Below are 26,470 nucleotides of genomic sequence, written 5' to 3' on the forward strand. Positions count from 1 at the left end.
CGGGTCCCCGCGCTCCCGGGCGCTGCCGCACCGCGGGTGGGGGGCGCGGCGGCGGGTGTTTGCGCTGCACTTAGGTAAAGGACCGCGGTTATAGGGAGGAGAAAGCGGCGGGTGTGAGAAAGCAGCAGGTGGGAGCTCTTGCGCGTAACGCTGAACGGCGAACAGCGCGCAAATAATTCGTCGGTACCGTGGTGCTTTTACAGCACTGACCTTGGGAGGTTGAGCTCTGTAGGGAAACTCAAGGGTGTTCAAAGCGGTCCGTGTCGTGGTTTTGGGGAAGTGCTTGTCGAGGAGAGGGCCAGCAGCCGCAGACGCTTTTCTCGGGTGGCAGCGTCCATCTCAGTGCTGTTCCCAGCTGTGGGAAAATGCATCAGATGAATAATTGATGGGGAATAAAGTGCTGCTTCAGTAGGCAAGGTGCCTTTGGTGCGCGGGGCTGCGTTCTGTCTGTCTGTCCCTTCACATTGCTTCAGTAGCAGAGGCTGTCCCGGTTCCGTTGACCGGAGTCATTTCTGCCCCTGTTCTCCCTGCCACGCACAGCCCTGGCCCTTATTCTCTCAGTCCTTGTTTATCAAATGCTGAAGAAGAGGAGAGTGTCGATCTAAAGCCCTGCACTTCTTCTCAGGGCTGGGAGAGACATGGAGCTCAGATCCTTCGGATCTCTAACCTGACGCGTGACAGTGCCATCCATGGGCAGCCCTGCCTCTCCCACCTCCCCTTCTCACCCAGCTGGTTATGATCTTTCTGGGCTGATGAATCCAGTTCTTTGCTTATTCAATGGTAGAGAGTTAAAAATCTTAGGAACAGCTTTAAGCAGGTGCCAGCTTTAACAGGAGGCATTAGTCTGCCACGTACAAAAGTAGGACTCGCTGAAGCACCGTGCAAGGGCCAGGAACAGATAGCTGTAGTACTGCTAGGGAACAGAAGAAGGGCAAGTGACAGCAGGAACAGTTCCAGCACCTAGATGTCTTGTAAGGGAGGAGTCGTGCATGGTGCATGCAGTCAAGCCTTACCTGTTGCTGAAACATTCCTATTTCTTGTTATGGTTACTGGTGAGTTCTGCCGGTATTCTCTGCATTAAAATTGCCTCTTGACTGCCAGGTCAAGTGGAATCAGAAGCGGACTCGCTGCTCAGCAGCATGCATTGTACCCCTCATGTTAGTGCCTTACCTCAGTTTGTTCCAGCCTCTGAAACTACGCAGACTGGGCAGAACTCATGAGGCTGTGTGGATAACGAGAAGCGAGTTGTAGTGTTGTAGCACGTGCCTGTAAGACACATTAAGAAGTGCAGAATAAAAGATCTACTCCTTCCTTGTGGAAGTGTGTGTCTTAGCTGAGCTTCAGGTATTGTACTTTTTATCAGCTATGTGTGTGTACGGACAGTTAACGGACTCTTTCTTTTCCATTCCTTCTCGCAGCGCAATGCACTGCCATCCTTTGGGTTTCTTTTTGACATTGACGGTGTGCTGGTACGAGGAAAGACTCCAATACCTGCTGCAAAAACAGCCTTTCAGAAGCTGGTTAACTCCCAGGGACAGTTCTTGGTGCCTGTAGTATTTGTCACCAACGCAGGGGATTGCCTTCGCCAGAAAAAAGCTGATCAGTTGTCCCACATTCTGGGAGTTCCAGTGAGTAGCCTAAATCCTATGTATTTAGTTAGTTACTTTTGGTGAATGTGTCCAAGGTATTACCTTCCATTAAATGTGGCTCGGTGAGTTTTTGTTCTAGCTCCATAGCTGAAGCTAGAGCAGTTCTGAGTTTTCTGTCCCCATCTGTTTTCTAAATGAATTTAGAGAATCTTGTATTTGTGCTGAATTGAGGAATTGTGGAAGCTGCAAGGGTTGTGTATTAGTAATGTAGTTATGTCTCTTTTTTTCTGGGACGTTATCAGTACTTCAGCTGTGAGTTTTAGGAAGAAATGATATGGCAGGGTTTTATGTAGGTATGTAAGATTGTTTTGTGATTCATAGCACTTGCACACCTGTTAATTAAATCTGCGTATGAATAACTGATCTGAAAAACAATATATTCCTTTTTGTTTTTAAATTCCAAACAGATTTCTCAAGGCCAAGTGATGATGTCACACAGTCCGCTGCGGATGTTCAAACGTTACCATCAGAAATGTGTTCTTGTATCTGGACAGGGACCGCTTCTTGATATTGCCCAGGAGTATCTTTAAAGAACAAAAGACAACTTTTCATTGAAGTATTTTCCTTAGTCAAGTTCAGAAGGCCAAATATTTCAACACTACAAATTCAGTAGTGAGAGTTCACTAATAAGCTATGGTAGTTCTTACTCTAATGTCGACTTCATGTTTTGAAAATTGTTGGTTTGTTGATTTTTTGCTTCAACTTGTTCTACTCTTTTTCACCTTACTGTTATACGTGTGTTTAATGGGAAAGCAAAGAAAGAGTTACCTTTTTTCGCTTATATATATGTAGTGAGCCTTTGGCACAAAGGTGTGTTCTCTTGAGGATGAGAGCGTGGCATCCTACGGTAAACTACTCTGCAGTAAACGATATAGTTAGCCTTCTTGTAGAAATGATATTTCAGAGCCCAGATTTGTTGGTCTGTTCTTTCAGCTCCTGTGATCTTCTTCAGCTCAGCCTGCTCGGGCTAGCTGCCAGCGTTTGTTAGGCACGTTAAGAGAGAGGCGCGTGATAAGAGTGAATGCAACATACAAGAAGCCGATTTGTTAGCGTTTTTACAGGGGATAATCTTCTTTTCAAACAAAACTACAAATGAGCCATAGTGTTAATACAAAATCCACTGGCTTTGCTTGTGTAATCAATATATTTAAATGCCTGTTATTTCCATACTTGTTGAGGACGTCTTATTGTTAGTAGCTTCCCTCCTACTTTTTACATAAATGAGCAGATTTAGTTTGGTTATGTCTTAAAGTGAGTTAAATACAGATATATCCCATTAAGTTTAAGAGTACCACTATGCAAATCTGGGAATTCTCTCTGCTTTTTGCTTTTTTTTTTTTTTGAACGTGTTTCTAAATTTACCTTAACTACCTGTAAGGCATAGTTGAACCTTTTTGGTCAGTCCACTGTTTTGCAATAGACTGAGCTTTCTTTCCTATAATAATTACTTAAACCGTTGACTTTTTGTGTTTATATAGAGGTAATCTTGGGAGTATTGCAGGCGTTGAGTGTCTTCTTGCTTTTCATCTCATGTTTTGAGCGAGCTCTCTACACTGTCTTTGTCTGAAGACATCAGACATACAGGTCCTCTGTTTATAAATGAAGCAATGATCATTTATCTCATGCAAGAAAAAGTCTTTGATTTGTTGCTTTCATTCCTAAATAATTTGTTTTACCAGATGATAAAAGGCACATGTTAAAATCAATTGTCAAAACAGAATTAGAGGTTTTTAAAAATATCTTGGTCTCCGCGATTCTGTGTCCTTAACTGGTGTTTTCCCAGCCTTGGCTTCAGCCAGCCTGTCACCATTGAGATGTTGCGGGAGAAGTACCCTTTGCTCGACGTGGTTGACCATGACAGAGCACCTGACGTTTTGGTGAGTCTGTGTTTTGTTTTAAATAGTTTTATTTGGTCGCTAGATGACATTCAACACTGGAGGTCAATATTTAAACTGCGGAGCTGGTGCTGTTGTCTTATGTTGCACTGTGACTTTTATGGCTTTTATTTCCTGCTTCTCTGTTTGTTTTATTGCAACATTTTTCAAGAGCAGACTTTTTCTTCTGTTAGTGGTAATTCCTTAACAAATATTTGCGTTTCGTAACTTACTGTTGTGGGAAAACTTATGATTTATTACAGATATCTAATTCAGAATCTGTTTTGGAAAGCTTATTGGCTTCCTTGGATGCACGGAAGATGAAGTGAGCTTTTTCTTCCAGTAGAGGAGTGTTGTGGAAATGATTCTTGGCCATGAGGTTGCTTTGATTGTAAAGTGATGATTTACAGATAAAGGCTGCATTTTGGAGAAAAGTTAGTTATTGTTTATACGGTTACTTGAATATATTTAAATATTAACAGTACCTACTGCTAGTTTACATAAGCAGCATGTTTTAAACGGAGTTCTACAGAATTTCAGAAAGAGGTGAATGCATACACAACAAATATGTGCGTGTATATTGTACATACTCAGGGTCAGTAAATAAAGGATTTTTCCCCTGTGTGTAGTCAAAAATGCCTTTGTTGTGGTTTGTACAATTATTTATATTACCTTTTGCCTTGCTTCTCAACCATGCACATTTAGAAATTCAAGAGGCTCTTCGTGTTTTTGTCACCATGGATGTAGATCACGAAGTAAAAACTGTTTGTTTAGCAAATATGTTATGTGTGAACAATATTTTTCTTAGCACTGTTAAAGGCACATATTTCAAAATATGTATTTCAAATCTTTCGTTAATGCTAGAGGACTGTGTTACTCCTGTAGAAAAATAAGCACCCGTGCTTCCATACAGAAGTGAATCAAGCAGCTGAAGCTCTGAGTCTTGCCAGAGGTAACTGAATAGATTGTTGGAAGCTTCTGAATGTAGAATTCAATAAGTTGCCTGCTATCCGTTTGCTGCTAGATTTCAGTTTAGAACTTGAAATGCAGATTTGAAAGTAAAATGGCCTCGGTTGCTGGAGCAGTAGGTGCACCGAAATAGAGTGCATTTCCTCTCAGTGCTGCGAAAGGCAACTGTGGGAACTGTACTTGAGTTTATTCTCTTAAAAATAGTAGCAGATGTTTAATCTTGTAGAAAACTTTTACTTTTTTCTTATTTCAGTACCCCTCTGCTGTGGAGCTTCCCAAGATTGAGGGTCAGTTATCTTTACTTAATTTGCAACTATCCCTTAATAGATGGAATATCTTTATTGCACTTTTCATTATAATTAGAATTTATTTTCAGATTGCTGGTCATATTGGGAAGTTGGCTGAGACAATTCTAAAACTTGCTCATTGGTGACATCTGTTATTAACACAGAACATATAAGGTGTGGTAAAACTGTTCTGTGTGTACAGTTTTAAGCCGTGTGTTTTTAAAGTTTCCGAAGGAAGGTGAGGTCTGTTTTCCTCTTTTCTCTTCCTTTAGCAGGCTGTTGTTGAATCCCTTTTAAAGATTAAGAATGAATTGACATGTTCGGAAATAGCTGGTCTTGGTTTTACAGTATTCAGGGGGGTCAGCTCCGAGCTGCGAGAAGTGTCTTGTTTCAGCATACCATATTCATCCTCATCTTGTCTGAGAACACATTAAAATAAAAGCTAGCCAAGGATTTAAAAAGTCTGTCATGATTTTTGGAGACCAGAAAATTGTCTAGAAACAGCATCCAAATCTGTTTTAACATGGACAAAGTAGCATTACCGATGGATTATTTCAATACTGTACGTGAACTTAGAGGGTTCATAAGAGGTATGGAGGACTTAAAAGTATAATTTAGAAGCTGACATTTTGTGCTGTGGAACAATTTGGCCAATGCAAAGAATCAAAGAATTTCTTAAACTTGTAGATTCTGCTTTGGGGGTCTTGTTACTTCTGATATTCTTCTGTGAATGAGCAGGTAACATTAAAACATTAATGCAACTATTTCATTTTGTCACTTTTAATTCAAATTAATGTTCAGCCTCGTTAAACCAAGTTTGCATCAGAGGTATGGTGCCCTGTTAACTCTGTTATGTATTTCTTGGTTTTACAGCTGTTATTTTGTTTGGGGAGCCAGTCAGATGGGAAACCAACCTTCAGCTGATAATAGACGTTTTGCTGACAAGTGGCTATCCTGGCAATCCGTACCACCATGAGAATTACCCTCATATACCTGTACTTGCTTGTAATATGGATCTGATGTGGGTAGCTGAAGCGCAATCTCCAAGGTAAGTGCAACTATAACACCATGCCAGTATGTCATGGGGCATCTTTGGTGTTTCCTCACTTCTTCAATACAATTAATGGTCAGTATTTCCGTGAAGAGTTTCTTCTATGGCTTGAGAGTAGGTCTCAGGTTTGAATACAACATTTCAAAAGCAGTGCACTGTCAGCAAACACTGCCTTAGTACTACCTACGTCATTGGATCCAGGAAATCAGTTGCTGGAGATAAGACTGCTTTTATGATGTAAACTTTTTTGTTTCCCCACTCACAGAAGAGAAATATTTTTGCTAGAAGGCTTAGAGTTTGTCCAAAGGAAAAAAAAAACCATCAAATCTAATGTTTAATTTAATTAGACACTTTTTTTTGTATTTTCCAGCCTACAGTTCCTGGTAGGGTGAAGAAATGTTGTGCTAGTTAAAAGCAGTGACTGCTTGAGCTGAAGACAATATATTATACTGCTGAAGGAACATAAGAAAAAATGAATAGAACACATAGGACAGGATGGCATGATTTCTGAGAGTGTTTTTATTTTATTTTGACTTCAGTAGGAGGAAGTTCTTTAACATGCTTATTTTCCCTCCCCCTCAGTGTAAAACATGAACATACACTGAGATAGAAATTGTTATTATTGTGACTTGATAATGGGCTTGGTCTCAGGTAGATGATCTTGTCAGATATTCTTACTTGGTTACGAAGACCATATCTAACTAATACATTGGCAAACTATGTAGGCATACTAGTTCAGGTAGGGTAAGGTAATGAGTGTAAATATACATATATACATTTATATAACGAGTGTATACTATACATATATAGTATGTATAGTAACTACTAAGAGGCATATTTTCAGTAGCGTTGTTCGGAAAAGATCCAGTATTAAAACTGAAATAAAGTTTGCTTTTTCCTTTGAGTTTGACAGTATGGCACATTTGCATCCATTAGTGCTGTTACCTTCCCTGCTGCGAAATAACTCCATGACTATGTGGTTTTAAACTGTTGTTAGGATTTACCGGAAATAAGTTTATGCTGATTTATTGAGATTTCTTAAAGCAACAAACAGTGTGGAGAGGGTGAATGAAGTGATATGTATTAGTTCATGCCTAATTCCTTATCCTGATTTCTCTAATGACATAAAATTGCTTTTTTGATCATGAAATTATGTCTTCTAAGTTACTATTTTACTGCCTTGGTTGATGAGCCACATCACTCGCTGTTAGCACCTTGCTTGAGCAAATAAATTATCAACAGCTTGCTGCAAAATTACTGTTTGTTACATGATTTTTTTGCATCGATTCTTGAGAGAAGCTCACAAAGTTTTCTGTTTCCATATTATAGACTGGGTTTTGGTATACTCTTGTGTTTACAGACAGATTAATTTTCCTTCTGTCGGTTTCTGACTTTCCTTTTCCATTTCTCCTCTGTGTTAATTCAGCTGATCCTGTTCAGTCACTGCAAAGAGCAGATCACAGCCTAGGCATTATTTCAAAGGGTATCCCTTTTGTAAATGATCAGACCTGTAAATGTAAATGCATGCAACGCTATTAGAAGTTGTTGCTACCTTTTTAAAATTAATAAGTTCCGATTATGCTTTCTTTATTATCATCTTTACGAGTTAACTAATCAGCACTTAATTATTATTGAAAAAAGCTGTAGAAATGCCTCATGGAAGTGGAGGGAAATCTCATAGTAACAGGAATTGACCCATAAAAGATTATGAAATAAAAAAGGTTTTGTTTTTTTCCTGTGTACTTGATACAGTTTGATTTGTCACGTATCTTTCCATCCTTTAAGGTTTGGGCATGGGACATTCATGGTTTGTTTGGAAAACATTTACAAGAAGATCACTGGCAAAGATCTGAAATACGAGGCCTTAATGGGCAAGCCTAGTGAATTGACCTATCAGTATGCAGATTACCTTATCAGGGCTCAAGCATCAGAAAGACAATGGAAGCAGCCCATTCGAACACTTTATGCTGTTGGGTAAGATACTATAAGTCTAATGAATACATCAAGAAATTACTTACAAGGTAAATACCAAAAAATAAAAATACACAGCTCTTTGTTGTATGGTTGGGCCCATTATGTCACCGTTGGAACAACCACAAATGGTTAGCACCCTGTTGAACTTCTTATGATGTTTTCATGCCTCACTGTTTCTAACCTTCAACTTAATTCTTAGATCTTTCTGTGTACCATTTGTGTAAGTATGAAAGGGACGTTTCATGTCTCTCATAAATTTATTTAACAATATCTTTATTTAACAAATCTTCAAGCTTTTAACAAAAAGAGTTTGCGAGGGGGTTGTTTTGTTTTCTTACTGGTATAACACCCACAAGCTTTGAGTAGTACATGATATTTTAAGGAATATAGAGCTAGAATTGATTTAAGGTGTAATTAAACATGATCATATACTACTATGCAGGCCGTGACATCATAGAATCATTTTCATAGATGAGATAAGGCTCTGTTGTATTAAGGATTGTTCCAGAATCTCCAAGATGTTTGGAAATATCACCTCATTCTTGGACTGCTAATACCTATCCTTGCTTTCCCTTCGCCCTACCCCAGTCTGGAATTTTCAGTGTGGAGAATTTTCGCTTCTATTAAATGTCACGGTTAATGAAATTGCATAATAAAATTGCTATGTGACTGGATTTTCTCCTGTGTAAATAATTCCACATGAAGTTATGTAAAATGCAAAATACATAGTTAAAACCTTAATGTCTTCTCATACACTTGAAATTGGAGAACTCAAATTGTGCTGCTGACTAAAGTACTACTTATATTTCCAGAGATAATCTCATGACTGATGTCTATGGTGCTAACCTTTACAATCGCTATCTTGAAGAGAAGAACTCCAGAAAAGGCTCAAAAACTTGGATTCAGGCCAAAGTTGCTGGAGGCAGAGGGTCTGCTGCTCTCTCTCAGGATGATGAAATAGACAGCAGCTGGGAGAATGAACTGGCATCTTCTGCTGCTACCCACTGTAGGTCTATTCTTGTTTGCACTGGGGTTTACAACCCTCACACAGAGGTACCCTTGGATACCAAGGAGAGCAGAACTGAAATGGTGTTCCATGGCCACAGAGATTTTAGGTTTGATCCTGGTTTAGTAGAACCAGATCACGTGGTACCAGATGTTAATGCTGCTGTAGACCTGATCTTCCAGTTGGAGAACTTTGCTCCTAATTGAGATGACATGATTTCCTCAGGACTGCTCAGTGCTACGCTTTTCTTCCCCTAAACTGTGCTTTAAAATCGTGCCACAAACTGCTTTCTAATTTTTTTCTTTTAATTTATATAATATTATATAAATATATATGGAAGTAGATATAAGCACAAATTAATGTGCTTAATATACTTACTTTAAGATTATATAAATTTTAAAATATCTGTGCTTAAAATACTTAATATAAGATTATGTAAGTATAAGTAATACTTCTAAAGTATTTCAAACTGTGATTTCTTGCTTTAGCTATCCTTTATTTGCATCTTATTATTTTAGGTATTCCAACAGTAATTTTTCATAATTGTTGATGTTTTGTTGGTACTTAAATTCCTGCGTGACCATTCATTCTTTCCTTTCTTGAAAGATTTCGCTTCTAGTTATTGAAGGTCTTTGAAAATGGGACTGGGGTCGTTCACGCAATTACAATTTGGTTGATAGAGCATGCAGTATGTATTCTGCAAGTAATGAGCACTCTGTCAAATATGTTGCTTCACATAAGAGTTGAATTCAGGTATCTTCTGTCTCTGTACTCACTCAGATGTAACCATGCAGGCTTTCTTTTTATCTGTTTTCCAATTTTTCCTGCATTGCTGCTGTGCTCTGACACGTAAAGCCTTAAAAGAAATGCCAGTATAAAATGATGAAGGCTGAGTTGTTAACGCAAATTTTGGAACTCCTGCTAACTGAACAGTCATAAAGGAAAAGCAGCTAATTGCGAGTGTCCCGTGTGGTGTAATACCTGGCCTTTTTGTTGTTGCCTTTTTATTTGCACTTCTGTGGGGAATTTAGAATTTTGGAAAGCTTTAGAAATTGTTTTGGGCATTTCAGCTGGACTTCTCCACTGAATAAGTGACTGCTACTTGGGCAAAAAGACCCTACTAATTTACTTGAAGTTTCGTACCACTGTGGTAGCTTACTGTCCTTGAGTGTAATATATTTTGTCTTGCGTCAATGTTACATGTTTGGTTCATGGATTTTATAACTGTTCATTTTTTTAAAAAATCGTATTTTTATAAAATACTTCTAACCATTTTAACCCAAAAGATGTATTTGAAAATGTCTTCTGTGTTAATTGGTTATAACGCAGTGTACTTGTGAGAAAAGCTATGTGTCTGTCCTCTATTGCTTGGAAAACATAAGTCAATTAAGTGCTTAAAAATGAAGTCAACTTACATGGAAATATCATGCAAAAATCACCTAGGACTAGTCAAGTGTGGGATTTGTTTTGTTTCACAAATAGCAAATGGTACAAACAAATCTGAGGATGTTCCATTTTACAGAGTTCTTGCAGAAGTAGCAGAATGCTACCTTACCAACATTCACAGGCGGTGGTGTAAGGAGAAATTACTTCCTGGCCAACTTCTACGCTGCTTATTATCCTGAAATCAAAATCTGAGTACTCTTCATGTCATGAAGAGAACAACATTGCTCCCATGAAGTCAGGCTTTTGTTGTGTTTTCTGTTTGCATACCGCTCCAGTCACTTTCACTGCTGTCAGGATTGTTGATTAATTCACTTGTTTCATAAGTAGCTTTCAACATACCTTGCTGGATCCAGGGTTCTAAGTTTAAGGGCACTGTTCCAAATAGTGTATTTTACTTTTATTCACTGGGAAACTATTACAGCAGTACATTCTTATCTTTCATACTGCTACAGCAAGCGAATATGTATCTGTTTCTTTATCTCTTTTCTGTAGTACACCAACTATTTGTGGAACATGCCAGATGTTTTTAAGTAAAGAACTTTCAGGTTTTTAAGATGTCAGGATAATGGAAGTTGTGTTATTTCAGTATCAAAGTATGTCGCTGAATTCTTTCTTACTGGAAACTGTTTCAGACTTTCAGTTAAGCAAGGAATAAAAACGTAGAAGTTGATGAAGAATATGTTGTTCAGTTTGTTTCTTCTCCCCCCTTCCCCCCCCCCCAGATATGCATGAATATTTCAGTGTCAGTTGTCATTTCTCTGTCAGCACAAAACAGAATATAGGCAGTTGTTGCCACAAATTGTGAACAAAGATGACATATATATTGGAATTACTATATTGGAAGAAATGTTGGCATGGTAAGGCACTGGCCACAGCATGCTGGAGAGCTAGGCGTGTTATTTCATGTCTTACAAGTGAAGGTGCTAAGCTGGCAGGCTTATTTGAATGTTGTCTCTCATTTACTCAAAGTGATACAGATGAGATTTTTTTTTTTAAGTGTTATAGAAGGTTGCACCAGAGTCACTAGTGTAATGGGTAACACTGTCTGTTAGAAAAGCGGTTTTAAAGTGACTCTTTGGTAAATGAGTGGAATGTGGAACTCCGTAGAAAAAATCTGTCTCCATTACTTGAAAGGTAATGTGTAAAGGTAAAGTGAAAACCAGCATAGTAAAATGTTCTTACTAATTATTCAGTGAAGTGTGAGATGAATGAATATCAGATTTGTAGAGAATTCTCAAACTTTGTGTTCACTTTTTGTCTCTTTGATTGTCCTCTTACTTTGATTTTTACTTGTATTCTGTTAATGTGTTTTGAGCTTTGGTGTTTACCTCACTGAAATAGATGGTATGTCCCACGTGTTGTGTTCAGTGTGTTTGGCCACACTGGTAAGCTGCTGGGTGTGACAGTACTTCTTTCTAGTTTAAAATGTCCTATTGGAAATGGAAGTGGCTGATATGTACATAAAAGTAACTCAGTGAAATCGCTGCTTGAAAATGCTGGGGGTCATGGTGAGGTTACTTGTTATAATTTGTCCTTCGTTTGTGTGCCGGTGGTTTTACCCTTCATGCCTTTTCTATTAAAAAAAACCTCAAAAGCAACCTCTGAAGAATAAGTCCTGTGCTTTTTATTAATATTAATTAACAGTGTTTTAAATTCCTGTCATGTATGGTCTTCAGTTTCATATCTTTGGGAGCATTTTTGAGGAGTTAAAGGAATTAAAGTTTGAGGAGTGTGATGCTTACTTGAAACAAACGTTAAGGTATTTATTCTTCCATATTAAAAAAAACACCCTTGATTTAAAATAAAACTTGTATGTCACAGCTTGAAACTCTTAAATGTCGAGAAAGGAACGATCGGCTCTGTAGCCTACCCTACATTTTTGAAATGGTGCACTGCACCTGTCGGTACCGCTCGCTGTGGTACGCTACTCGTTCCCCCTCAGCGGAGGGGCTGCGCTGCCCTCGCGCGTCCTTCCCGCCCCAGCCCAGCTGCGCCGCTGCCGTGCCGGTGTTGGCGCTGCAGGCGGCCGCGGGGGGGCGCTGTCCGCCATGTTGGCTGCCCGCCATGTTGTGTTACCTCAGAGGGGCGGCGGCGCTGGGTGGGGGAAGGAGCGCGTGGGAGGAGTGAGACCCTCTTCTCCATACTTTGTTTATTCACCTGTATTGTAGAAGTAGTATCCGCTGCCCCCACGCGGTTCTCCGAGGCCCAGGGCATTTCAGGTTCTCCATCCTCATGGACCAAACCCCACACTCGGAAGTGGTAAGTTGGTAAAAAGCTTCAGAAATGCAGAACACCAAGCAAACACTGTCATCTTCTCATTCTCATCCTCTCTCTTGGTTTCGAACAAATGCTAAGTACTTGGTCCCTCCTCAGTCAGTGTTTGTGTCACATCCTGGCCCGGCAGTCTGAGACGAGCTCAGTGTGGTGCACCTGCGAGCAACAGAGACATTGCTCCCCAGTTTTGCTGTAGGTGACTTCAAGCGTATCAGAAGTATGCCAGCTTAGTATAAGCTATGTTTAGAGTTTGTGTGTTTTCCCAAATCTAGCAGTTGTTTAGGCTTTCTTCAGCAAGAGAATAAACGGATGGGAGAAAGAAGTTACACTAATTTATTTATTTTTTCCTGTGAAATGTGAAAAGGGTATTGCAGCTGAAAGGCCCTGGAGCATTTGGGTTTTGTTTTGTGGGTGGATTCGCAGAGACCAGCATACCGCTGTCATGTTTTCCTTGCACTGGATTTTCAGAACTCCAGTTTTGTCAGCTCTTTGTCAGCTATTTCTTGTTCAGAAAGTGTTTCAGAGTGATGCATAGAAAGGAAAGCTAACAAAATCATTCACAGAAACACTTTTCTAAACTTCGATTTTTGCCACTGTAAGTAACTTTTGTTCCCACCATCTACAACTGAATCTCAGTAGGGTAAATTACTTGTTACAAGCAATTATTTTCAGTGCAGTTCAGCAAGCTCCAGGCATAGTATCAGCACTAGTGACAGCAAGACATCATTCCACCTTTGCAATGATTGAATATGGCTTTGTAAACTGATGTGCAAATACATTTGCAATTAATGCACCTACATGTTGTTTTCAGGTATGCTGAATGCACAGACAGCAGAAGGTGCGTGAACTTGCTCAGGCCAATAGTTCTGAGCACTGCCTAACACAGTCTGTATTCAGCTATTTTGTATATACAAATGTGGATTTTGTGGTGATGAAATATATCCTGCTTTCAACATTCAAACAGCCTACACATCAAAAGTTTCTGAAAAGAGTATGCAGTCAGTTCTGTGAATAAAACAAATCAATATGTATTGAAAATGGCAAAGATGGTAGACACAAAACACCTGAAAATTAGCTGAGCCAGAATCTCTTGCTTAATTAATCTTAATTAAAAGATATTCCTCTTTGCTTTTGTTGATCTTGTATGCCAGGCTCCAAATCCATGATTGTGCTAAATGTGTACCGTTAAACACCCAGCCAGGCTTCCTGCAGGTTTATCTATCACCTTCTGTAGCAGAAGCAGAGTTTGTAGCATAGCTGAGGGTATTTCTCAGAATTAGGAATGTTTTTTCAATGGGACTCAAGTCTCATCTCTTGTTTTATGAAAGTGTATCTGTGTCTATGCTTTCCACTGGTTTCATAGTTGAGTTCCTGGCTGTAGATGAGGATGCTTTAATTTACAATAATTAAATAAAATCTAGGATCTAAACATTCCTTAGGGGAGGTACAGTTTTAACCACATTGTCTACATTTATTTGTAAATGTTGAGGAAGAAGTTATCTGCACCTCTCTAACATGGGAGACTTTGAATCCATTTTATGTGCATGCATTTATGTAGGTGATGGGCAGTTGTAAGTATGTCTAAGAAGAGTCAAGTACAGCTTGTTTAACACAACACACTGAACTATCTTGTCTAAAATTAAAAGACCATACAGCACTGTAGAACAGGATACAGAATTTCTTAAAATCTTGACTTTTTTTTGTCTCTGATTATCAACCATAGCAGATTACATGCATAAAATAACCACAAAAGATATTAATTGCCAAATGTTTAATTAAATCTTTTTAATGTTACACAGTACAATGTATCTACTAGACTACAATTCACAACATAAAGCAGGTTTCGTATCTGCTTAAAAATATTCTTCATAATAAATTCATAAATAGATGAAGGTAAAGTATAAAAAATTACTGTAGTATGCAAGCTTGCTCCCTTGTCTCCTCATATTCCAAATGACCTAGTCAGTATTGTAATAAGAGAAGTAGCTAGTAATGATTAGAAATGTATAGCCTGCATCTTTCAAAGAAACCTTGGAAAAACAGCAACAGATTTGTCCTAGAAAATGCAGAATATTTTTAACACTGTTACCCTCTAAACCCTTCAAATCATTTTGGAATGCAGTGAATGAATTCAATATGAATTAGAGCTTTGTATTTTCTCCCAGGCAGGTGCATGAGCCAGACTCACTTGAGTGCTGTCGAGTCTCTAGAGTTGTGCATCCTCAGGAGACTGGGTTTTACAGCCGCCAGGTATCAGTGAGCGAGGCACAAAGGAGGGAAAAGTTGGTTGAGAGCAGTGACTGCATCTGACTATCAAAAATCTTCCAATTTCTCCACACAAACAAAATAAAATCTTTAAACAGTTGCAAATAACTCAATTCACCTGCTGCTCAGTATGTCTGTATCTACGTCGTGTCTGGGAAGTGGAGCAGTGTGTGATCTCATGCACTGGCTTCCCAGTTTTGAAATGGTATGTTCACGTAGCACCATTTCAACGCTTAACTGTACTGAATGAATCTCTTGTGTTACACCACCAAGCTGTTTCAGCAGTTACTCTCCTTGTCAGTATGTCAGTCTCTTAAGAAAACATGCATACAGTTTTCTTTCGTCAAATACCAAAACACTTTTCATACCTATAATGACTTATTTTAATACCACTTACAAAGGGGACAATCCTTATCTACGTATGGCATCGAAATAGGGCATAAACACGAAAAATACAGATTGAGGATGCTCTGCCTTTTGCATGAACGTATTTTTTTCTGGTGCCCATTTCCCTTTATTGAGAATCTAGTTCCATGCAAGTTTTGTGCTTTTTTGCAGTGGTAATCAGATGTTTTTGAAGACATTGGTAGGCATCTGTCTGCAGCCTGTATTGCTGAAAATTCAGCTCTTACCTCTTTATAAGCAGCTTCCAATTGTCAAGACAAGTTGGCATGCTGTGTTCAAAGGACAATCTTTCATACCTTTGTTTTCTTATGCCATAGTTTAGAAAGCCAAAATGGTCAGATGCTCTAAAAAACACAATTTCTAAGGAAAGTGTCTTCCATTCAATGTTTTCCACTGTTTCTGTCTGGAGAAAGATATATATATATATATATATATATATATATATATAAAAATTGATTGAATGATTAGAAATCATAACTGCTAGCTTGCCCCAGTGTTGGTCATATGTAAGGTACTTTATCTAAGTAAAAATTTACAGAAATTTGGATCCCTTCAGCTAGCTATTACATTTGAATAATGTGTACTTTAAGATGTCTTGGTGGGTGTGGAAGGCTTAAGTTTTAAACTCCTACAGCGCAGCCAACTATGCTGTAGTTTGAGTAGGAATAAACCTAGTAGGGGAACTGTTGTTCCTAGTATCTTAATCCAGAATTTAAACATCAAAAATATAAATGTAGGATAATATTTTATGAATAATTTTTAGAAAGATATTCCACTTGTAACAATTCAGCTGGAATATCAAATTTTGCATGGGTTAAGTAAGCTTTAGACAGAAGCAGTTTTGGGAAGCTGCTGTGCCTACCAAACGCCTTACCCTGCTTACACCACCTCATCAGGTGAATGAGTGCAAAGCTAGACTGAAGTGACTTTTTTTTTTCAGAGTACAGTATTATACACATGTTACAGATGTTAAGTAACTGTCACAGAGGCGGAAGACTAATTATGCATGTGCAGAAAACCTGTGGGTTACAGTCCCACTGTGCCCCTTCAGACATTTGTGATGAGATTCTCGGTTTTCTGGTATATTTGGGGTTGAGAGAATGGAAATCAGTATCAGCAGTTCAATTCAATAATCAGTTTGGAAGTATCTCAAGTGAAGTCTAAAAATGTCTTGCAAAAGAAACATAGAAAGTAATTCTTTAATGATGAAAGAGCCTCGGTATTGTTTTATTGATCGTGGTGACGTTGTATCTGCTCCCCCACGCGTTCTCAGAGGATGTCCCTGGAGGACAGTGATGTACTTTCACGTTAAGCTGCTCTGTTAACTACACTCAGCTAGTTCAGCATCCCACTTTTGTTCGAGGTAGACAGCAGTCAAAAGTCAAGGAGGAAAAACTGTAACTACTAGTAGAGTGTATTACTTTAACTCCAGGAAGAAAATTACTTGCTTTAAACAGAGTAATCATTGACTAAATTGCTCAGATTTAATGAGACAAAGTAGAAAATTCTTCTTGGCTAACTCAGGCTTTACTTTTCTCATTCTTGGGAACTTCCTGTTAACTTGTTTTCCAGTGGCCACTGATTTCTATGGCAAAACAAGGCAATTGTTGGTGCAGTCTGCCTTCAGTCACACCTAAAGTTACAAAGGTAATTGGGGTAACTGCCATTATCAGTATTACTGTGACAGAAACCCTTGTTGAAAAAAGACAGTAAAAAAGAAAAAAAAAAAAGAAAAAGCCCTTTTGTCCTTCGAACTAAAATGAAATGATAAAAAGGGATACAGAGGGCTGAACAGGTGCTGGGAATCAGAACGACTTGTTGTAGAATAGCTCTTTTTTTCATAAAGTACACGGTGGGGACTGCATTTAAGTGCTTGCATCTGAGATTTTTGCTGCTTTGAATAGCTCTACAACTGCGTTCGATAGAGTTGAAAGAAAACTCACATGACCTGCCCAGCAAAAACTAACATATGCAGGAGGCTTGTTTCCAGACTGAAATCTCAGTGGGATGGTCAGCACTAAAAATACTACATCACAACTGAGACAGTATTTCCCAGATCTTTAAATCTCTCCCTCTAAGGAGGAAAAGAACTATCAAATCTGAGAGCGGCTCCCAGTTCCCTTGGGACTGACATGAGATGGCAAAAGACATTCAAAGGGTGAACTGGACGCTGGCTGGCAATGAGGTTAAATGATGAAGGTTTAAGTCTCAGTGGAATAATATATACCAGGGAAGCGCTAGGGAAAGCCTTTGGCGTTATTTAAGCGTCCAGCTGCTCAGATGTATGCAGAATGTAAAGGTTTACTGCAGTAATGCACGTAAAATACATCTGCCAACCTGCTCTATTCAAATAAATCTGGTTGCCTCTGAAGTCAAAGAAAAAAACTGAGCAAGAGCCCAAGTTTTCATGAAGCTCTAAGAAATCTATGCAGTGTAAAGAGGGCTTCATTTGGTTTTGTTATTCTGCCATGAAGTCACCTGCTTTCCACTACATGGAGAGTGGTAAAATCATTACAACTTCTGTTCTTAAATGTTTTAATTTATATATAAATTTGTTTTGCAAAACAAATATTAGCAGGTTTCTAGGTTTACACTTATTTGATGCAATGTTTACATAATTGTAAATATTTGTAAAAATTCCATCCGTGATGACAGACTGGATGGCTAACTGGAGGTAAAATTAGCTTAGATCAATACAGAGAATAACAATGCCCATGCTCCTGGGAACCACATTCTGCTGATGATTTCAGTTCAGTATTTGCCTCTGCATTCCATTCTTAATTGTTGTAAGGCAGGGATCAATGTTCCCTTCTGTGTTTATGTAATATTTTGCACACTTTGGGCACTGCCAAAACCAAATGATAAATAATACATGGTCAGCCAAGGAGATCTGCTTAAAGGCAGTTACTGCACCATAGTCTTGTTAATGATCAACTGCCAGTAAACAGGGCTCTTAGCAAATGTTTATGCTGTGAACTCTGATCGTGTGCTACTGAATTATTCACTTGATGTACATCAGTGCACATTCATAACCTGAGAGTTGAAGCAGTTTTTTTACCTGTAAATCTCAGGTTTATTGCTACTCATCCAGGTAGCCGTTAGAGGACAAAGCTGACCTGAAGCCATGGTCTCCATCTTTTTACAAAAATTGATCTGAACCGGTGAGTGTTGTCATTGGAAAATGCAGTGAACAAATCCCTGACTCTGTATCTCGTGTTTTTTGACTGAAACAAACTCAACCTGCAGGCAGAGTCACAACCTTCAACCGTAGTGTAAGACAGAAATGGGAGCTAATGCTAAGGAAAGGTCAGCTCCGTGGTCTATGGCTACTCATTTACTAGACGTGACTTAAAATTAAGGAAATGGATTTCTCCATCTACTGTAAAAAAAAAAAAAAAATAATAATAATAAAATCACTGACTGCACTGGAAGCAAGATCCATGTTACTTTTGTGGCTTGCTCCAGTTTTGAGTTATTGTATAAACTACTGATTTTGAGTAGTAGCAATACTGTTCTTAAATGCACATGAAATTTTATCAGCGTGGATTAAATAATTTGGCACTAATCCTGCAGATACTGGAGGCTGAGTTTATCTGAGGATCCACGTGCATGCATGCAGACCTGCAGGACTGTAACCTACAGATGTAAACTATAATAAGTCATGACAAATCCCATGCTTGCCAGTATTCTGTACCTTAAGGACTATGTAACCAGGAGGAAAAACAGTAATCAGGACCGATTTTTAGTTTGGACTGTCTTCATAGATTTCCCTGGGAGTGGAACACAAGATTTCTAGTAACAAAGGCAGAGTTTGGATGATTCTCATTTTTGGTTTTTAGCTACCGCTGGGAACTCACTGCCTGCTATCTTTGGATGTAGGAGAGCTGGATACGTCCTGGAAATGCTACTGGGTATGTCCCTAAAGTGCTACTGAATACTGCAGCTTACCCTGCCCTTCCACATACAACATTACAGTTGTGAAAACAATGCTAATTGAGAAATGTAAAGCCCTTTCAGTCTTACAACTATAAAACTTGAAATCTATTCCCTTAGATTAGAAGCAAACAGGCTACAAAGTGTAAGCAATTCTTCAATAATCTACCTCATACTTAAAAAAAAAAAAAAAAACACAAACAGAAAGACCAAGGAATGATTTAATATTTTCTGTATGAAAATGAATAGCACTGAAATTAGGATCTATTAGCCCTTTCTTCAGTCTCCCAGATTTTCATGATACCAGATATGCTGAACATCTAAGAACAGGTGTGGCCCTGGTAGCAAACCAATCCACCTGGTCTTTTTTGATCCAAGATTTTCAAAGGGGACAAAGTGACTTCACTTCAAGTGGGTGCTTTCTGTAAATGAGCTACTTTAAGGTATCAGGATTGGAAAAATCACCTGTCACTTCTGAACACCTCTGCTTTAAGTGCAGATTAAAAATAAGCCTGCTTCTGCTCCTTTTTCAAATCTGAGTTTGTAAGGTGCTTGAGAGTAAATCCAGGGAGGACTGCTGCCATCAGTACTTCAGCTGTATCTACAACATGCAGTACAGAGCTGAATCCAAAAGACAACTACATGATTATGAAATCTATTTCACTTAACAATGTGAGTTTTGATCAACAGTAAAAGATTTTCCCTGCTAATTGTTTTTAAGAAATAAACAGCAATTAGTGACAGGGACAGAGAAGCAGATGAGTACAAAGGTGGGAGGCAATCCCTCAAGAAGATGCTAGACTCTTAAAACCAAAAAGCTGCAATGCATGCAGTTCTCAGCTATTATGAAGTCTTCTTTCTAGTTATATGCCCAGATTGTATTTAGAAAAGATGGTTAAAAATCAACCAAATCCTACTGATGCCACTTAAACTCTCTGGTAACATTATGTCAAATGTATGACCAGAATTAACCCTGTATTTGACTGTGAGGCACAGGGCAAGGGATCATGGCTACCAGTCAGTTCAAGGTTTCTCCAGTTCCTGTTTCCAGTGGTGCAGGTCTTGAGTTTCAAATGAAATAGACCTGAGGGCAAAAAATAAGTGACGCTCACTTGAAAAAGGGAGCTATCACTGCAAACAGTAACAAATGCAATACATCTACCCTCTCCTCAAGACTATATTTAAAATGACTAAACTAGTCCAACCCTGCCTGACAGCAAATCACGTGATATCGCTCAGGGTGATTTTTGCTATCTGTTAAAATGATAACTTAAGAAATGGAAAAAAAACCAACCTGAGAGAAGGCTGCCCCTCCTGGGCCTGTTCCAATACTAGCTAGCAGTCCATGTGCCCTTGGACAGATGACTGCTATTTGGTCCTGTAACAATGAGTATTTTGAAAATTGAAATACCTTTATCAAAGACACTCCCTGTCGCTTCTAGGCTTTCTGGTCATTGGTGGAGCGCTGAGAATTTAAAGAGATGCTGTCAAGCACGCCTATTCTAAAAGTAACCCTCTTTGCCAACAATCCCATGCTAAGTGCTTCAGTACTTTGGATGTGAGGCAGTCTTTTCCAGCCATCTGTCTCCTACCCCGCATCATCAGTTTAAAGTTTTTTCTTCCACTTTCGTACCTGGCGTGATGGTTACAGAAAAGACAATGGCAGGGAAAAATGCTGATTTTTTTCAAAGGGGCCTGACTTTTAGGACTACCTCTCAGAAGACCCCTTATAAAAAAAAAAAAAAAAGACACCAAAGCAAACAGGATTGTGTCAAACTAACTTCTACAAAATGGCTGGTTTCACAGAAGGAGGAGAATATGGCTACTGTGCTACTCAGCATTAGGGTAAAGCACCATCTAAATTCCAGAAAAGTTAGGGATTTCACCTAGCTCATATCAGCAACCACACCCCCAGCCTTCTACAACGTCTTTGCTGTCAAGCTTGATGCTATCGGTATTCTTCTCACTGAACATAGGGCCTCCATGCCTCATCATGAGCTCTGTAGCCATCTTCACAAAAGCCTCCTCGACGTTGCTGGAGTCTTTTGCAGAGGTCTCTATGGCACAGATGATATTATCATAGTGTTCAGCCAGACTCTGAGCTTCTTCCAGCTGAACCTCTCGAAGGTCACTTAGGTCAGACTTGTTTCCTGGAAATAAGAGAAACTTACGATGACTATTTATGCCAGAACTAGTGTTTGGTAGAAGGTTGTCATGTCACCTAGAGAAGCTGTAGAATTGCCATTCCTGGAGGTTTTCAAAGTTCAACTGAAAAGGCCCTGACCAACCTGACACCAACCTTGCTTTCAGCAGGAGGTTGGACTAGGTCACCTCCATAAGACCCTTCCAACCTGTATTTCTGTATGACTCATATGTAGAACAGAAAAAGTCAATAACGAAACTGACAGGATTGAAGAGCAGTGGCTGTAGACTATAAAGAAAGAAAAGTGGGTTAGAAATAAAGCTAAAATTATTTTGTGAGAAAAAAAGAAAAAGAAGATCAAGTGAAAACAACTGCAGTCTTCAGGTTCCTAAGAACATCTAGAATACTGAAGTCATACTAACAGAAACACTGGAGCTGGGACGCAGTATTTCTATTAAATAGAGAACTGATGGATTCTCATTGCACTGAAGTCCTTCCAAAATCCTCAGTGCTAAAGCATGTGGGTGCACTAGTGCACTAGTCCATCAAAACATGTCTGCTTGATAGGACGGAACTTCTTGCCCTAGAAACCTTACAATTGTAATCATCAGAATAGCTACATGGCAGCTCTGCTCCAGAACCTGGCTATCTTGGGTACTCACTTCACTAAGTGAGATGCAAGGGTTTAAAAGCTGGCTTCTGATACAAAGCTGCCTAATGCTTAAGAGAACTTAATCATAGCAGATGGGCTTCTTAAGCATGTTTGTCTGATGAATCAGCACTTTCTGATTTAAAAAAAAAAAAAAAAAGGAAAATTTCCAATCAGCTCTATTACATACGTTTTGACTTCAAGCAAAACCGAACTTTTAACCATCAATAGTAAGTATTACATTGCTCAGTATCCCGTAGTACTAAGTATTAATGTTTTCATTCTGTGATTTTAACTCACCAATCAGTAACTGTACTATGTTGGAACCGGCATACTTTCTCACATCCTCGATCCAGCGAGGAATGGACAGGAAAGAGCCTCTCTTGCTGATATCGTAGGCTAGGATTGCTCCATTGGCGCTGCGGTAATAACTCTGCGTGATAGTTCGGAATCTCTCCTGGCCAGCTGTGTCCCAGATCTGCAACTAAATGAAACAAAGCATGCAATGACACACTGGCTAGTAAAGGTTTTAAAATATGTTAAGTTCTCCTGAGTCAAAAGATAGGACTTGATTCAATAGCCTTGTCATAAATCCCCCCTATATGTAACAGATTATGGCATTACACTTTTCTAGCCCTTTGATCATGACTTAAGGATAGCAATGTATACTGGAGAACTTTTTCATACTTGTTTGCCTAAAATTTGTATTTGCACTGAGATGCTTTGGGTTCCAGCCAGTGAGCTCTGATGCGTTCTGCTGTAGCAGATTATGAAATTATCACTTTGGTGTGTTTAGACCTATGCCTTTGTCACTTTCAAATACATACAGTGTCTAGACACCTTGCTTTTAGGTGGTAGAACAAACTACATCTGGGCAGGAAGAAGAAACACTCAGCTGACTTTTGCCTAAATCCAGTAGTGTAAAAACTATGAGTTTAGTATCAGGTTTTGAGTTCCCAGTACTAGATGTTCCAGAGGAAGAAGCCAAATAACTGAGAGTGCACAAATATAATATCCTGCTCATAGGGAAAGTTTATTTTTAAATCCTCTTGTTTTACAGGTTGTCTAATGTCCTGGAACATGACGGCTTATGTCATAGGAGCTTTTAATCTAAAGTAACTGTGGATGTTCTCATTCTCCATATAAATCTCTAATCCTTTCTGAATGCTTCACAGGTCTTGGCTACAATATATAGGAACAATGGAAGCAAATTAATAATTTTAAATTTTCTGTCCTTCTATTTCACAAATGATGATAAATGTGACACCACTGCTTTTTTTTGGTGTATGTGCAATTCATTACATTCTACATCTCCTCCTAATTGAGACCAGACATAAGTAAACACTCCTTTGTCTTTCATTTTTCCATATTGTGAACCTTTTGTTAATTTGTTCCCTTCTCTCTGAAACTTTTTAAAAGAAAGCTGGAAGTAACTTTGGTGATGTTTTACACCAAATAATACAGAACCACTTTCAGTGTATTTCTTTCACACGTTAGTATTTTGTTTCTATCACCCGACTCTGCTGCGTGCTCAAAGCAGAAACTTTCATTTTCAAAAAGGCTGCATTGATCAGATAACGTTCCTGTGCTAACTAAGCATTTACATCCGAAGTGACGTATGTACAGCTTAAAAGGAAGCAACTCAATGAAAAAGTACATCTCAGTTTTCTCAGAGAAGGGAAAGGGACTGTAATGGACTTAGGAAACCACAAAAGCATGCTTATTATTGGAACTGTTAATGATCCAGATAAGTAAACAGACAATTACTAGAAACAAGGAAGTTAATGGCAGGCTTTTGATGTTCTCTGTACTCAAGCCTCTCACTGGACCTTTGTGTCCTTTACATAGTTTAAATTTCAGCACTTGTTAAGGTCATGTGCAAAATAAGGCTAATGATGATTACCCAACTCCTGGGAGAAGACTGAGAGAGATTACACATATAGAAGACTTACAATTTTTTTAAAAAATAAAAATATTTTAGCTTGCACTTTTCACATGGTATAAAACGATTTACCTGAAGAGTGACTAAGCAAGCTGGTCTTGGGCCTTATGCTGCATACTGACTTTTGAAAACATCTTTAAACATATCTTCCATAGAATCACAGAATCATGGCAGTTGGGACAGATTTGAGGAGTTGACAAAGACAACTGCTTGCTCAAAGTGAGATCAAAACTTAATTCTCTGAGGAGGATTTGCTCCATCATTTTCCCTGTGACCAAAATGAATCTGACCAGCCTGTAGTTGTCAGCATTTCTTGCTCTTTCTGAACATGTGTCTCTGGTCCTCCCAGATTTCAGCAGTGAAACAGCAACATCACAGTGACATCAGGAAGCTCTTCCAGCACTCCCAGACATTTTTTACTCAAGTGTTTATGTCTGTGTGTTCACAGGACTAAATGTACAAAGTTGCTGAAGCCCTGAATCTCTGCTGGGAATAGCACAGATCACAGGCTTGATCTTCTGAGGAGCTCAAGCAACAATCTTCCTCCCAGCTCACATGCTCCAGGTAAGTTCTTTCACATAGAATTTTGATGTTTGTGCTTCCCTAATTGTCATTTCTTTTTTATGTAAAGACAGAATCGTTCCACTTTTTGCAAGATCTTATTTGTTGCCAGTTTTTTTCCAATGCTGAAACTACAGTACGTGCTAGCTCTATCTCTGTGACATAACCCATCAGCATACATACCACCTGACACACCTGTTTGACACCGCTCCCATCACTTCTTGCAGAAGGAGCTAGGTGAGCCATCACTGTTTCAAGCAAAGTCAGCCAAGTAAGGACACAATTTGCTTAAGCTAAACTAAGGCCACACTGTCATCAGTGACTTGCCCTCCCAGCTGCATATCCTTGCCCTCTCTGTGCTGAAACTAGCAGCTGTTAATCTGATTCACTATACGACTTCACTCACAAACGTAACTGAAAAATAAGGATTTTTCTTTTGTTTAAAGAGTTAATGCTAATTGCAGAGCGACACGGTGCTGAAATCCTGCAGACTGCATAGGGAGAAAGGTGTAACTATCTTTTACAGCAATGGCAAAATAGTCTCGAGCCAAGCATGAACATGGCTTTGAATTTTTTTTATAGTAGAGCCCCTACTGCTGGCCAGTACTGAATAGTGAAGTGCTAAACCAGCTATTAACTCCTGTAAATTTTTTCATGACTACATAATCATTGTAGAATTGAAGCTTTCTATTAGTACAACAGACAAAGTCTTGAACATTCATATTTGTTTATTCAATTTTTCCTATTGGAAAGGAGTACACACAGAGTTTATGCCATTCACTCCTTACAGGGTAGGGACCAACTGGCCAGGGAGCAACTCTGCTGAGAAGGACCTGGGGTCCTCACAGACAACAAGCTGAACAGGGGTGAGCAGCGTGTCCTGGCAGTAAAGGAGGCTGGTAGCATCCTGAGCTGTATTAACATGTGTGAAGCCAGGAAATGAGAGGCAATTATTCCCCTTTCTTCAGTCCTTACTAGATTCCAACTACAATACAGTTACCAGTTTTGGGCTCTCAGCATAAGAAACACATAGGAGAATCAGAGCAAGTTGAGCCGAGGGCCATCAGCATGGTCAGATAACTGGACTACATAGTACCCTGTGAGAAGAGGCTGAGGCAGCTGGGCTTATTCAGCACAGGAGAGAGATTTGAGATCACTTACTAGCTGCTGTCCAGTACTGATGAGGAGGTTACCAAGAAGACTGAGCCAGGCTCCTCACAGTGGCACATGTTAAGAGGATGAGAGACATCAGACAAAAATATTTCAACCTGATGTAAGGAAAAGTTTTTTTCACTATGAGGTCAGTGGAGCATGTTGCCCAAAGAGGTTTTGCAGTCAAAATCCCTGGAGGTTTTCAAGACCAGACCAGTTTAGGCCCTGAGCCACCTGGTATGTTCTCAAAGCTGACTAGTTTGAGCAGGAGGTTGGATGAAAGACATGAAGTTCTTTCAACCTGAAATACTCTTGATTCTATGATTTTAGATTTAAAAATGCTTATGTATCTGCGTGAAAAGAAATAATGCCAGGCAATCATGTTTAATAAAACAAATTCAAAGAAACAAGCTTTCTTTTCAAAGAAACACGCTGTTGAGGGCATTGAGAGCACCCTCAGTAAGTTTGCAGACGACACCAAGCTGGCAGGAAGTGTCGATATGCCTGGGGGTAGAAAGGCCCTACAGAGAGATCTGGACAGGCTGGATCTCTGGGCTGAAGCCAACGGGATGAGGTTCAGCAAGACCAAGTGCCAGGTCCTGCACTTTGGCTGCAACAACCCCAGGCAGCGCTACAGGCTTGGGGCAGAGTGGCTGGAAAGTTGTGTGGAGGAAACGGACCTGGGGGTATTAGTTGATGCTCGGCTGAGCATGAGCCAGCAGTGTGCCCAGGTGGCCAAGAAGGCCAATGGCATCATAGTGCTGCCAGTAGGAGTAGGGAAGTCATTGTCCCTCTGTACTCAGCCCTGGTGAGGCCCCACCTCGAGTACTGTGTCCAGTTTTGAGCCCCTCACTGCAAGAAAGACATTGAGGCCCTGGAGCGTGTTCAGA

General features: G+C 39.4%; 2 protein-coding genes across 3 annotated transcripts in view; one reads left to right on the forward strand and one right to left on the reverse strand.

The window, feature by feature from the left end:
- The window catches only part of LOC110404881 (haloacid dehalogenase-like hydrolase domain-containing 5), a 12,014-nt gene extending 1,079 nt beyond the window's left edge, over nt 1-10,935 (forward strand). Inside the window, exons 3-9 of the mRNA XM_021409648.1 lie at nt 1,345-1,628; nt 2,057-2,169; nt 3,433-3,526; nt 4,746-4,779; nt 5,653-5,827; nt 7,616-7,804; nt 8,617-10,935. Coding sequence (XP_021265323.1) covers nt 1,345-1,628; nt 2,057-2,169; nt 3,433-3,526; nt 4,746-4,779; nt 5,653-5,827; nt 7,616-7,804; nt 8,617-9,016 — 1,289 coding nt within the window. The 3' untranslated portion in view covers nt 9,017-10,935. The remainder of the gene's footprint in view (nt 1-1,344; nt 1,629-2,056; nt 2,170-3,432; nt 3,527-4,745; nt 4,780-5,652; nt 5,828-7,615; nt 7,805-8,616) is intronic.
- Nucleotides 14,287-26,470, reverse strand: part of RAB43 (RAB43, member RAS oncogene family) — a 19,819-nt gene continuing 7,635 nt past the window's right edge. Inside the window, exons 2-3 of one of the 2 annotated variants that reach the window (XM_021409321.1) lie at nt 22,226-22,403; nt 14,287-21,283 (exon numbers count right to left, since the gene is read on the reverse strand). In XM_021409321.1, the coding sequence (XP_021264996.1) occupies nt 21,030-21,283; nt 22,226-22,403 (432 nt within the window). In that variant the 3' untranslated portion in view covers nt 14,287-21,029. Of the gene's footprint in view, nt 21,284-22,225; nt 22,410-26,470 lie in introns of both variants that reach the window. The other variant, XM_021409320.1, reaches the window with a different exon arrangement.

This window comes from Numida meleagris, chromosome 11, assembly GCF_002078875.1.
Source record: "Numida meleagris isolate 19003 breed g44 Domestic line chromosome 11, NumMel1.0, whole genome shotgun sequence".
NCBI lineage: Eukaryota > Metazoa > Chordata > Aves > Galliformes > Numididae > Numida > Numida meleagris.